At 35.4% G+C, this 15,037-nt stretch overlaps 1 protein-coding gene across 1 annotated transcript in view; it reads left to right on the top strand.

Moving 5' to 3' along the window:
- The window catches only part of LOC103717795 (probable D-2-hydroxyglutarate dehydrogenase, mitochondrial), a 33,817-nt gene extending 19,039 nt beyond the window's left edge, over positions 1 to 14,778 (top strand). The window contains 13 exon segments of the mRNA XM_039134555.1: positions 1,135 to 1,230; positions 1,327 to 1,436; positions 5,157 to 5,237; positions 8,280 to 8,380; positions 10,516 to 10,627; positions 11,935 to 11,964; positions 11,966 to 12,040; positions 12,213 to 12,245; positions 12,247 to 12,300; positions 12,389 to 12,419; positions 12,422 to 12,513; positions 14,505 to 14,553; positions 14,556 to 14,778. Coding sequence (XP_038990483.1) covers positions 1,135 to 1,230; positions 1,327 to 1,436; positions 5,157 to 5,237; positions 8,280 to 8,380; positions 10,516 to 10,627; positions 11,935 to 11,964; positions 11,966 to 12,040; positions 12,213 to 12,245; positions 12,247 to 12,300; positions 12,389 to 12,419; positions 12,422 to 12,513; positions 14,505 to 14,553; positions 14,556 to 14,593 — 902 coding nt within the window. The 3' untranslated portion in view covers positions 14,594 to 14,778.
- The last annotated feature ends 259 nt before the right edge of the window (positions 14,779 to 15,037 follow it).

Genomic DNA, 15,037 nt, shown 5'->3' with positions numbered 1-15,037 from the left:
AAGAAAATATGAGAAGAGGAATGAAGAAAAATTAGTATTCAAGTGGAGTGGAGAGAGGATGCATGAAGTGAATGAGCACTCTGTGCTCCCCTTTTCTATTTTAGCTGTACGGCAGTCATTGGGGATTGTGAAAGACAAAATACTGGAACTTTGTAGGTGTTCACTTATCTAATGCTTACTGATAAGTAGGCCTAAAGTATGACATCAAACACATGTTGTTCATACACTATCCTGTTCAACAGCTACTCATATACTATGGATCCTAATGAGATTACTTATAATCTCCATAGTGGAAATATTGGCATGCCTTTGCAATGGCATGACTCATTTGAGCTGAAACAATCTGAGTTGAAAGTGTTATCTTTACACCGATGTATTTCATCTTTAGGTGAATTATGCATGTGCTTCTGCTTACGGCATGGTTAATTCGCTTGTTATTGGCAATTCTTGTTGCACTGGTTATGATTATTTCAAGTTGTTGAGTTGTACAGTTGTATTTCTCGTTGATTGAGAGATCTGTATCATGGAATGCCGTACCGGCCCGTACATACCGGTCCGGTCCTAGACCGGTACCGGAACCACTAAAAATCGTACCGGCCGGTTCGGAGCCCATACCGGCCGGTTCCGGCCTCGTACCGGTGCGAACCGGCCGGTTCGCACCGGTACGATTTTTTTTTTTAGAACCACAGCGCCTCGTGCTGTGGTTTTTGAAACCACCGCGTACCGGCCGGTATGTTACCGGACCGGACCGGTACCATACTGGTCCGGCCGGCCACCGGTACGCCGACCGGTACCGGTACGGCGGACCTTGATCTGTATAGTGACTCAACTATGATTTGTATTTTATTAGAAGTTGAGTTAGATTTGTAAGGAAAGATGAGATATTATCTGATGTTTTCTTTGGCAGCATCTTCCAATAAATGTAAAGCAATAAAAAGAAATATTGCATATTCATTAAATTTCAAAGTATACTCTATTGGTTGTCTCGTTCAGTTAATTTCTTCTATATTTTGTATTTGTTAATAAATTCTTGATTACTTATTGATTCCGTTATGGTTTTGCACATTTCCTCATATATCTTGCCACTCATAATCTCTCCTACTAGATGTTTAAGACCTTGTTTATATATTTCAGGACTTGAAGTTGTACTAGCTGATGGAACTGTTCTTGACATGCTTGGGACTTTACGCAAAGATAATACAGGATATGATTTGAAGCACTTATTTATTGGTACACATAAAATCATATCAAGATCAGATCTTGCTTTGTGTATACATAATTTTGGTAGTAGAGGATAGTAGCATATGAATAATATAACTGGTTTAGGCAGTGAAGGTTCTTTGGGGATTGTCACGAAGGTCTCAATACTTAGCCCTCCTAAGCTATTATCAACAAATCTTGCACTGCTTGCCTGTAAAGATTTTTTAAGCTGTCAGGTATGAAATTCTTCCTTATATTTATATTTCTGTTTATAAAATTCAAATCTTAATAGTGTACCTGAAAATTTAAATGCATAATTATTTGTTTATTATGGTTACATAACCAGGTGAAGAATTTAATAGTAGCAATGTTCTTCACTGATATCAAATTATTTTTAGGTTTCGTTGGAATGATGGGAAGGGAAAATGTGTTGATGGTAAAGTTCCATAGGCTCCCAATCTTAGTTCGAAATTAAGCAGTATCAATTAAGAATTATTGAAGAAGTGATAGCAGTGAGGACAGAGCCTTTTAAGGAGGCATTTTAGCCAAGGGGAAAATGAAAAACCAACTAAGATTTTTGCCTCTCTGGTCATGGTAAGGAAGAGTGATGTGGAAAACTCTACATTTGTAGATGGGAGAAAATATTTTTCTTTTCTTTTCTCTTCTTTGTTTTGATCAAGGGGTGACTAAGGCCTCCAAAATTTATTAAATAATCATATTGCAAAATTTTGTCTTCCAGTGGCTAAACATTCAGCTCTAGAAGCATGTCTATAACTTTTCAGGTTCTGCATAAGCTTTGGACTGCTATTTGGATTGCACTGTGGGGAAGATCATGATGCTGGAATGGCACTTCCTCATTTTTTTCCATTAAGAATATGATATATTAAGCACTTTTCTAATGCTTCGACTTCATGCTATCTTAATAGTGCCAAATCCAGACATATATTAGTTGCTGAAGGATATGAGTTTAGCTTCTTTTATATCCTTATAAAAGTATATTCTTGAGGATCAATGATATATAAATTGTTGGAAGCTCTATTAATTGTTCTTAATCTTATATTCTTATGTTGAAGATTGAACTATGTGTCCACAGTCACTCTCTCCTTACTCCTATACACAACAGCAAAACTGATTCTTTAGGGTTCTTGAATCAATTTTTAGTCCCCCCCCCCCTTTTTTTTTAGTGCCACCGAATACTCCAGCTACCTACCACACTAATTAGCTCTGCAATAAGCTCTTGCTACCAAGGATGTGCCATTTGATCAAGCAGCCTTTTAGCTTTATCCCGCCATTATTGCTATAAATACCTCTACTATTACGACAGGTATTAGTGACCCTTCTTTTACCTTTAAGGTTGTTCTATAATAGCACACTCTTAACTATTTTTTTGTCAAGTCACTCCCTTTACACTCTTGGATCTTTTTTGCTGGGTTATATCACCTCTTATCGTATTTCTAGAATTCAGTGTCTTGCCTTGATATATTAGTATCATGTCATGTCTAAACTTCTTGCCTTGATATATTAATATCATGTTATGTCTAAACTTCTTGCCTTGATATATTAATATCATGTCATGTCTAAACTATCTTTTTGATCTTTCTGAAGCTCTGCATTATTATCTCTTAGGCAAGCTGATTGGGATCAACAGAAGGTCTGGTTGCTTAATAACATAAGCATCTTGCCATATTTCTTTCTTGTTCAGTATTGGCAGTAGTGTCTTCGGATTCTACAATACTGCATGTTAGGCTATTTATACAATTTATACACCTTTAACATAGCTATTCGGTTTGTATTGGCTCTTATGTTTCTTATACCTCATCTACACTTTGTAGGCCTGAACATGTTTACTGTCATCATCGATCAGCAGTTCTTTCCGATATTGAGCCTATCATCTCCAATTGCCTTATAATTTGCTACATTCTAGTTTCCCCCTGATTTTAAGTGGCTGTGAATATATTTGTTAATTGATGTCGATGCTTGTTTTACATGATTACATCTCATGCATAATAGTCTGTAGGTTTAAGGTTTTATAAAGTCTTTATATCATCAATTTACTCTCGTTCTCTAGAGGTCTTTAAGTTTCGGTTTTTGACTTCTTTGAGATGTCTAATGACCTGCAGCACTCTGCATTTTCTTTGTTTTTCTTGTGTGCCTTGAGTGAATCCTTTTTCTATCAAAAAAAAAAGGAGAGCAAACTTTATCACATCTTGGAGTTAGTACCATCATCTCCTTGTTGTGATTCTTCCTACCAAACCTTCAGTCAAGAATTGGAGGTTTCTTAGATTATGATATACTTTATTAAATTAGCTTCCCCTTGTCGTAAATGATCATGTCTCCTTTTCAAAATTCATGCTATTGATCTCCTTCCTATTCTTAATTTTATGTCATTGGTTGCTTTTGTTTAGATCTTCTTTATCTTATTGAGAAAGCCAAAGCTATAGGTCACCTGCTATGACTGTCTTATTCTAGTACAATCAAGAAGGATATGTATACAATGATCATTTACTTTGATAGATATAGGGGTCTAGTGACATCAACTTCTTTTTTATTCTCTTTACCAACCTTGTCCACCTTTCATGCTCTGCAGTTTGTGTAGTTTTTGACCCTCTCCTATAGCCTTTCCATTGGCTGAGTGGTTGCTTTCTCATTATTCCTTTTCTTGATTTTTAAGCCTATCTTAGACTCTCATCATGCAGTTACACCCAGAGATCTATAGTTAAAATACTGTGGATGCATTATGCATTACTTGCGGCTTTTAATTTTGTCTTTCTTAATTTAAATGATGATCTTGTTTCTCCTTTTTCACCACTCAGTTTACTATTTTATTATCCTATTTTAGCATTCCTAGGTCACTGTCCACTTTACCATTGCCACCCCATTGAGATACTTGTAATTTGATTTACTATCTCTGCGACATACATCCCCATGCACCAGTGTTACCTTAATCGACTTATTCTCTCATAGTTGCTTGCATATTGTGATTCTACTGGTCTTCCACAATCATGACCAACTGAGCAATTTCTTTCCCTTTGACATAGACATGAGATCTTTTCCACCTCTTGCCTGTCAAGTTACATAACTATGGATAGAAATCTATATGAATCGTCTTGTTAGTTTTGGCACTTTGTGAGTCCGCTAATTCAACACATTTGTTTGCATCAATTTTATTATAACTTTTAAGTTTTGTATATCCTTATATCTGCAATTTCCTTGAATGAAAATAACTGCTTGCTTGTCTAGGTAAATTGATGTATCTTTTGTTTCATGTGGGATTTTCAATAGTGTGGGTTGACTACTACCAGTAGATCTTGATTCGTAATATCTTGGATTGGTGCACTTACCCTTACAAGAAATGATAAGATCAACTTTAGGCTCCTATGAAACTACATTTGTGTATGGGCATAGATCAACTCGTGAAAGTAGATGTTTGCCAATATTGATTCAATTAGTATCTTCTGACCTGGGCTTCAAAACTGGGATCCAAGGAACCTTCAAAGTGGACTAAATTGTAAGGTAGGTTTTCTAACAAGCTATGGTTTTGTTTTGAGAATGGTTACAGCGCATTCTTTTTATATTTTGAATGTCAGGCAATATATTTGAGATCATCCTATGATTTTGTCAACTTTAGCTTCTAAGGTTGTTCAAGGAAAAGCTTTAGTTCTCTAATTGTTAACAATGCTTAAACTCTTTAAATGGTTAGTTTATTTATGGATGCAACTTATAATTATGCTTACATCTTTGTGTTTGTTTTGTATTACATGTATGCGAAAGTGATTTATCTATGCAAGTACTCTATATTGTTTTACGAGAAGATTTTAAGAATATTAGTGTGCCATTAGAAAACACCTATGTAATTTTGTTTATTATTGATTTTTTTTGTCTTTTGCATGATTTCTGATGATTTCAAAATCCATTGACCCTATACTTATTAGTTGTCTTATTTTTTATGCTTTCAGAAATTATTACTGGAAGCCAAGAGGGAACTAGGTGAGGTTCTTTCTGCCTTTGAATTTATGGATAGAGATTCTATGGATATGGTAAGTTTCAGTGTACTGTGAATGTTTTTTTTTTTTTGTATTAGAAACATCTTCTACTGGTAAATTTCAATCTATCTGCTCATCATCTATAGTGTATTTTATGCTATTTTCTGATAATTTTGTAAGACATTAATGCCTTTAATTGCCAACTGTGCTGTTTTTGTTTAAATGAAATTCAGATGCAAGTTGAGGTATTTCAGTGGATCATTGTGTTAAAATATTATATTAATATGTCTGTGGTGCTTGAAATCCAGACTAGTTTTCTTAGGATATTAATGGTTTTTTAGTAGTGGTATTAATGGCTTTTTAGCCACTGATGTTGAATGTTGAAACAAAACTTGTGCACATTAATAAATGCATCATTATAAATCGACGGTAAGTAGTGGTGAATAACTTATTAGCTTCACTATGGAAGTGTGAGAAAGGGTGAGAGGGAAACACTATGTCAGGTTATGACTGGGTGCTGATGGTAGTTAATTAACAGGTAAGGTGATTTTCTTGCCTCGACAGTTGGTGGGAACGCTTAGGGTGAAAAAGAGGAACTACTCATTATTAAGCTGGAAAAAGTATTTGAGGTTATTTAGTGTTCCATAAAAATGAGATCTATTCCCTATGTAACAATAGCATCATTAGAGAAATATATGAGAGTGCAACAACAACTGTGTGAATCATTTGTGCTGTGTAGGTAGAGCCTTGACAGATGCTTGTTGTGGAGGCTTAGGAGAAATGTAGTAAGACAGCAATCAGACTAGCTATGTTGTATGAATTGAAGTATTTGACAATGAGAGAAATGCATTTACAAAAGGTAAAGCAATAATGAAGATATGAGGGATTATGAAGGATATGGTTAAAAATGAAAAATTACATATAACCTGGAAGTTCTCTACTAATAGAGGATAAATTTTGGGAAATACTGATCCAGATGTTTGGTGATCTAGATGGTTGGTGATCTATAGGTTTTAAGAGTAAAAAGATCTTATTAAAAGGATAGGGCAGATGGAAAGATGCAGGTTGACGCAGATGAAGCAAGGTGGAGATTTAAGCTTTAGACTTATTGGAATGTGGATTTTGGTACAATAATATTTGAAAGGTCATTATTTTAATTTTTTTATTGGAATTAATTGACGGGTAGTCTGGTATAATAAGACCTTGCATTTTCAAGTAGCTGAGGTTCTGGCATACTGTGGAATTAGTTCTAGTTGTAATGTAGTGCTAGAACTAGTACTAGAAGCTTTGGCATCTGGATTAGAGTTTAGGAGGCACCTATTCTGGTTGGCCTTTTCCACAGCCTAACTAGCTTAGCTGCATAAGCCAAGGGTGGTTGTGTACTTATATAAGGTTGACATGAGGTTAAGTGGTAGTTACAAAATTTTGTTCAATCTTAGTCACAACATGTCCTTGATTAATTTAATACTCTATAACCAATCCCATCTTTGATGGGATAAGGCTGTTTTTGTTGTAGTAATTTTCATTGTTTGCAGTTGCATCTATTTTCTTAATTCTTATTGTTTTCTTGATTCACCATAATTAGTTGTAATATGAATCATAAATTTAATGGTGCATTTTGTCATCTGCAAATTCTGGTTCAGATTCAAATTTTATTTTTATAATAAGTCTACGCTGTCATTTGAAATTGCCATTCTTCCTGAGGCTAACCACAATCAAGTTTTCATAAGTACCAAAGAGCCCCACAAAGCAGCGCCCACCAGCAGAAAAGGAGAAAAAAAGGCTGAAGATCCCCTGCAAGGTTTAAACACTTTAACAAGGACCTAATTTTTTTTTCAAGATTTTTTTCTTTAGAATGTTTTTGTTGTAATCACACAACAAAGCACGAATTTTCTGAAGGATTTCAAGGATGCGTTTTTTGGTGAAAATTTACCCAGCCTTCCCTGACCAGATGCACTGGCAAATTGCTGAGACAAGAGAATTGTACCTTTTAATTCAAGCACTTTACCTCCAAGATTTTCCAGGACTACTGAAGCAGAGTCAGATCACTAGGCAGTTGTTTGAAATGCTGATTTTAATATGTTTGAAATGCTGGCGAATGAATTTGATGGATCCTCAATTAAGGAAGAGGTGGCTCTCCATTTCTAAATGACTGGCAGAAAAGAGACAACCTTGGGAAGCCATCCCGTTCCTCTTGCATAGGTAATTCCAAGCCAGCAGCTTATTGTTAATAATTGCTAGCCACATGGATTTTAACTTTCTCTGGGACTGGGCACTTCCACAGAGAGTTGGCATTGACTATCTGAAATGAGTCCTCCATTGTTGATAAACTTACTGAAGAATCTAACTGAGAATATAAGAGTCATCCCATCTCCACCTGCAAATGACATTCCCTGAGGTAAGACAGACCTCTTCAAGTATGTTTCATAATTTGGGTTAAGTCATCCTCTACCAAAATTTAGAAGATTATAAGGTTCGGCAGACCGTAATTTTCTACCGTTGCTGATTCCAGCTTGTTTGTAGACCAGACCATCCTCTTTATCACATATTTTAAAAAGCCTAGGGAATTAAGTACACAGAAGGTGTCTGCCAACCATCAACCCTAGAACCAACTGGACGACTTCTACAACCTGAGGCAGATCTCCTTCTTTAATAGTAGTGGCTTATCACGATCTGGTTCCTCCCAGGCGGTTTTGTACCTTGTAAGATTTTCACCACCACTTACCTAGCAAGGCAATGTCGAAATGCATTGAGGTTTTATCATCCAAGCCTTCCTCTCCCTTCTCTTTACAGTGTTCGTGACTCTCAACAGAAAGCTTCTTAGGGATGAAGATAATCGACATAAAACACGTTGGCCATCTACTTTTTCTGGACTTAACCTTTATTCATCAAGATTGTTTAGCATGTCTTCCACAATAATGAGATTTTTGATGGTGATTTAGGAAGCTATTCTTAATCTGTAAGCTGTACTTGTGCTTCTTGATGTAATTCTGACTGTTCATAACTGTTTCTCAAGTCAAAATGTTTAAAAACTCAATTTTCCAGGTGTTATTTATATATCAGACTTCTAATGTTTCTGTTTACCTGGATATGAAGGTCTTAGCTCACTTGGATGGAGCTCGCAATCCATTTCCATCCTCATTATACGATTTCTATGTTCTTATTGAGACCACTGGTAGTGACGAGTCATATGATAAGTAAGTCAGACACCTTGATATTTGACAATCACGACCTCTGTTTATTGTGTAACATGCTTTCTCTAATATGTACCTTATATCATGTTATTCAAGGCATTTATCCTTTCTTGTTTTTGTTTAGTTTCCAACTTATGTTTTTTTTGGATTTCCGAGCAATGACAACCTCATGTAATATAACTGGTGGCTCCTTGCAGATTATGTCAGTATAAAAGCTTGTATGTTTTTTCTTATTGCTAATGTAGGTAATTTCTTTTGGGAAATAGTGGAACCACATGTATATTGCTATAAAAGAAAAGACGACACTATGATAATCGAGCCCTTTGCTCTTCGGCGACATTACTATGGTTGGAAGAAAAAGATATCGAGTAGGCAAACCATGAATAGGAAGCAAGCAGACCTAAGACACAAAGTAATAAGAATAGGTATTAAAAGAAGCATGACCTGACAAAGAAAATGGAACATTAGTTCATTAGATAACATCAGCACAAATTGGAACACCACTGAATTTCTACAATCCTGGCAAAGGAAGAGGTCTAATTACTAGCAGAACAAATGCTACTGGAGAAAGTTGGTGGCATCATTAACCATAAGCATCAATTTCCTCTTGTATTTTAGGATGATCAATGCTCTACTTTCTTTCTTTACTATTAATCCACTACATTCATGGCATGTAATTGTGTCCAATAGTATTTTTATTTCGTAGCTGATTAGCCTATTGCTGTATATTTTTTTTTGTGTAAACATAAGTTTATCACGTGATATAATCAAATATATCCATAGAGTCAAATGGCTTGATAATAGATAGGTTTCTTTCAAGTCCGGGTAGTTAGTTGTGTCAACTCAGCCTGATTATTAAATGGGTTAGTCCGGTTCAAGCTTCTTGACATGGACCCAGACTGACCTGGTTAATAAGTGGGCTAGTTGTGCCAACCCATTTTATGATCCAGACCAATGGCTCCCATCCCAGACCCATTAACTTCATCTTGGGTTGGCAGGTTGGTCGAGGATTGCCACCCAAACAATAGCTTAAACATAGTGTGCATATTATCTGCTTAAAAGTGCATAACTCACTCACATGACATGAGGTGATCAAGGCACCAATATGTCAGTGTATGCTAACATAAAGAGACAAAGTACGTACCCAAATTGTAATCATCATCTAATGTGATGGTGTACAGACACACAAATTGTCATGATTCGATAAGTCATTAGTAATTTGTGTTGATAGTCAGCAGAATATATTCAGTCATGCCAAAATTATAATCGAGTGTTCATCTTGATCAATTCTAATCTTATCCAAATTATCATTCCATATGAATTGTTTAAGGTGCAATGTGTACAAGGAAACAAACCTTTTCTATGAAATAAGTGTTAATATTATAAAATTTAATTCCCATATCACCAATTATGCAATTTTAAGATATAAATATCAGCATATTGTAGTTACAAGTTCATATAATATCAAACCTTGAGTTGCATCCATAAGTATAAGCCTTTATAGTAGGTACTCCTATCTTTTTACCCTTCCAGCATCATTATTTGTCCTTCATGTCAGAGAAAAGCCAAACAACATGTGCCTGTCTCTGGAGTGAGGCCTTGTACATTGAAGTTAGCTCCTGTTTTACAAAATGAAGATTGATTATGGGATATTATGGGTTGAGGTCAGCACTGCTTATCATGTCATTCAAAAGAAAAAAGATACTGGTTTTATTTTTTTTAACTCTATAAGTTTGTATTTTCTTATACCCAATTTGTTGGAAAGTTGTTGAGTTTATATGTTATGCCTTCGGATATAAGCCAAAAAGCTGAATTGCCCAATGAAAGAAAAATAAATCGTAAATGTTAACTTTCTGGACAAAAATCCTTTTGAACTGCGACATGTTTTGGATATAGCTTAATTGGTGCTTTTGACTTAACAATGCCATTTGGGATTAACATTACATGATAGGATTTTTCCATTATGAAATTCATTTTTAATTCATTTACTACAATTCAAATAATATCTTTAATATGTTTTAACATTCTTTATTTACTAAAATTCAAATTGTTCTAATGTTGTGCACTATTTCCAATGTTCTCATTTAGTATGACATAAGTATTAAGATCTACCATCTTCTTTTGGTAAAAATTTGTAGAGCAAAACTTGAAGCTGTTCTATACGCTCAAATGGAAGGTGGTCTTATATTAGATGGTGCTATAGCTCAAGATATTAACCAAGCATCCTCATTTGGCAAATTCGTGAGGTTTGTCTTTTATAGTTTATATTTCTAGTTTTTTTTTTTCTGAAAGTTTTGCTACCATGTCTCTGCCGTAATTTATGATTCCTCTGTTTAATTCCTCCACTCCCTGATATTTCCTTGGAGTGGGATCCAAAATTAAGATCACAGGTACCATAAATTTTAAGGGTGGACTAAAGCTGGACTAGGAAAAATAAACTAGCAAACAAAACATTCAACAAGGATTAAAATATTGCATGTTTTGCTTATGTTGGTTAGGAGCCAATGGGGCACATTTATTGTTTAACCAGCTTACACTGGCTCGGAAGATATGCTATGCCAATAGTGGTCTTTAATATTGAAGAAAAAATTATTTGCTTCGTACTAATGCATATCATTAACTTATTCAAAATCATCAAGTTATACCTTGGGCATCGCATAATTTGAAGTGATCTATCATGGAAGTTAATAAGATATGGCTATGTTCAATGTTTTGAAAAGATTAAATTATATGAAAAATCATAGGGGAACATGCAACCATGTTGACAGATTAATAATCTAGTAGGTGTCATTCACATGCTGCAAATATTATGAAAGCTTAATATTCTATAAGTCTATAATACTTGGCTAGCTGTATTAAATAGTTCAAAGTCTGTATTTTGGACTGAAATTTTGCACAGTGTTTTATATGGTTTTCTGGTTTATTTTTGCCTTTGAGATGATGCAACTCCATTTATCAAAAGTCATCATTTTAAACTTTCATCTAGACTCCTAATGATTTAGGGGGATTTTGGATGGTTGCATCTTGTTTCTGTGAACTTGAACTGCAGCCAATAATGTAGGTTTCTCTTGATTGGCCATATATTTTCATGACAAGCCCTTCTCTTGCCAAACTTTGCCTATATATTTTCATTGAGCCTTCTATACTTAGAGCCAAGCCCATAATTAGTGGGAAAAGTCTTGCTGCTGCTGATGATGATGTTATTCTGGATTGAATCTGTGCTTTCCTAGACTATGGAAGCATTCTACCAAAAAACTTCATGTACTGTGGATGTGAATATCTCCATTTTATATTGCACCACACATAGATCATAGGTCTAATGACTCTAATCAATTTAATCTGGAGCATGGACACTAAGCTTTTGATTTGTTTCTTCTCAGTTTTATGTCATTTGCATCTTGGGCAACCTGGAGTGATCTGAAATACTCCATCACCATCATTTATAAAAATATTCCCCTTTTTCTTTTAATTTAAAATGTTATTGGTGACTTGACAATGAAGTGACTAAGTTCTTAAATTAATCAGAATTGATGTTCAGAAAAGCCTTGTGTTGGCAGGGTTTATCAGAAGCAATGGTGAAAGCAGGAAGCAGTCTACAAGTATGACTTATCACTACCTGTTGAAAATCTCTATGATATTGTTGAAGAATGCGTGCACGGCTTGGTAGTTAACCTCACTATTACTTCAATTTAGTATTGTGAATGTAGCTTGCAAACTGTCACTGTCTTTGTAATTTAGTCTCTCTTATTTTCATAATTCAACCAATGTTGCTGTACGAATTTGTAGTTCTTGGGTAATTATTTGGACCTAGTATGTGTTCATTTTCACATCTCAGGCGAGACAGTTAAGGTTAGTGGGGTATGGCCATCTTGGGAGATGGAAATCTGCACTTAAATATCTCAACAACTCACTATGACGATAATGTAAATCTCCTCATTGTGGTTAAAGCTCATATCAGAATTGATATTTAGTTACTATATCAGTGGTCTCACGTGCAAGTAAATTTTGCAGATTCTTGCGCAAATTGAACCTTTTGTCTATGAGTGACCTCAACACATAGAGGAAGTATCAGTGCAGAACATGGTTTAGGATTGATGAAGGCAGATAAGATTCATTACAGCAAGTCCCCAGAAACTGTAAATAACTTAAGCTTGCCTGTAAAATTTATTGTTATTTGTTGAGTTGCGCAGTTCTTACTCCGGTCTCAAAATTCATTGCTGTCTTCAGTGGTATTAATTACTTTAACCTGTGAATATGTCAGTTTCTTAAACCAAAATTTGTTTTTCTTGAACTATATTAGGTTCCTAAAACCATAATAGTGCAATTCATATTATCCAAGGTCGGAGGAACCGTACCGGGTACCATACTGGTTTTCCGGCAGCTCGAGTTGGTACGGGCCGTGTCGGGCCTTGTACCGACGAGGCACGGTACCGTGGAGAGAGAAAAATAGAGAGAGAGGAGAAGGGGGAGAGGGGGACAGAGGTGGCGGATGCCGGGTAGAGGGCTGTGGGGGTGAGGCCACAGTCGAACCCCTGTTTCGTTAGAAACATGGGAACCGGCCGCGACCTCGCCCTCTGCGGCCTCCGCTGGCTTCCGCCACCTCTCCCTCTCCCTCCCTCCCACGTTCGCTCTCTCTTTCCTTCTCCTTCTCTAGCTCCGGCACGCGTCTCGTTTTTACGGTCCGAAGGCTCTGAACGGGCGGAACCGCCTGGTTCGGAACGGTTCCGCCAACCTTGATATTATCATATATATAATTTATTACTATTTCTTTTGTGAATAGAGTGCTTTTGTGTACTCCTATATTAAGTCTCCTAAAATTACTGACATTGAAAATACCTTACCTTGAATATCAATATGTAGGATTTTAACTACTGTTGAATGCTGGATAAACCAAATTGGAAACTGCTAAATGTGTAGTAACATAATTCTTTCATTGGTTTTTTATCTCTAGAAATCTTGAAGATTTTGGTTTGTCTCATATTTTATATGAAAAATTTTAACTGAGATTATACAGATACCTGCTACAATTGTGCATTTATCAAGTTAATGGACTAGACGAATAACTTGAACATTTAAATGTTCATATTATCTTGATATCATTGTAAGATACATAGTATGTTAACTTTAATAGAACTTAATGTTTATGGTAAAGTTGCACCTGGTGTAACTATTATAGAGTTACACTTTTTTTTGAGTTGGACGACAGGGGTGCCATATTGATGATCCAAGCCATTGGATGTGAATTAGTACCTCTAAACTGCTTACATACTAAAAACTATGTGATTTGGAGATTCCTAACCTATGCATAATCAAAAATTAGGCAGTTCAAATAATATGTGCAGTGTATGTTTTTTGTGACCACTTGATACATAGGCTAAGGGTCTCAAAATCACATAATTTTTGTATATAAGTAGTTTAGAGGTAATTGATCACATCCAATAGCTCAAATGATCAATGTAGGGCCTCCATCATCTATTCCAAAAAAAGGTGCAACTTGTTACGCCGGTTGCAACTCCATAAGTGTTACACAAGTGTAATTTGATCATGAACCAAAAGAAATATTTGTTATACTATAAAACTAAGAGGTATATAGCCCAAAAGTTGTTAGCTCAGTTGGTTGGCACCCCTCTGATATAGGCTTGCCCTTGGGGAAGATCTAGAGGTTCAAACCTTTTTAGTTGTGTTGGAAGAATTCTATAAAAAAAAAGTAAGATGTGTACACTTTTTCTGCCTTCTAATCAAATTTGAAATGCCTCAAGATGACCGGAAGATCTTTGAAAAAACTAGGGAATTTGATACCTTTTCTTTTACATAACTTAAGTATGATAGATTGGTAAATATAATACAATCTTATACATGACTCAGTTGATAGTTCATCTAGAATTAGAATGATGTAAGCAGCTGATCCCACAGGGCGATGCCATTGTGCTCTTGCCTGAAGGTGAATTTATGAAGCTGTATAAATGTTGCTTCTTTTATTTCAGCATATATGATGATGAATTTTATGAGTTTGAATTTTGAAATCGCCTCTGGCTGCCTGATGCTATTTAGTGCATTTTAGGTTTTCATTAATAATTATATAATGTTGAGGTTCTTATTTGTCAATTGTATATGCATATGCGAACAGGTGCAACTAATGGCATCTATCAAGAAGCTATTGGACCCCAATGGAATATTGAACCTTACAAAGTCCTCCCTCAATCCCTGCTTCAATAATATTCTTCAGTAAAAATCTGTCTGAAAGATTCTTGTTGGGTTCATGCTGACTTTTCAAGATATATGTTTAATTATGTGCTACCAGTGGTTACTGTCATGTGTCATCAAACAAATGGTTCATAATACAATGATGAAATTTTACAAAGTTTCACTACATTTTATGTATAGGACTCTTGATCATTTCAGCCAAACATGTTTTGTTCTTGTTCACTTTCTTCACAACAATCTGCAGCCATGGTGATATGTATTTGTTATATATGTTATAATCCTACCAGCTCCCACAACGGGGGTAGATAGAAGTGCAAACTGAAGTAAGAATGATATACTACAAAATGAAATGAATCAATAAAAATTTTTGGATGATTTTCTTATTGCTTGATGCCTTTTTTTATTTTTTTTAAAGAAAATCTAGGATGTTTTATTAGAATTTGCATTGTCATTCTT

This window comes from Phoenix dactylifera, chromosome 16 (genome assembly GCF_009389715.1).
Source record: "Phoenix dactylifera cultivar Barhee BC4 chromosome 16, palm_55x_up_171113_PBpolish2nd_filt_p, whole genome shotgun sequence".
In the NCBI taxonomy this organism is placed as follows: domain Eukaryota; kingdom Viridiplantae; phylum Streptophyta; class Magnoliopsida; order Arecales; family Arecaceae; genus Phoenix; species Phoenix dactylifera.
This window is presented reverse-complemented; position numbering and strand designations above follow the sequence as displayed.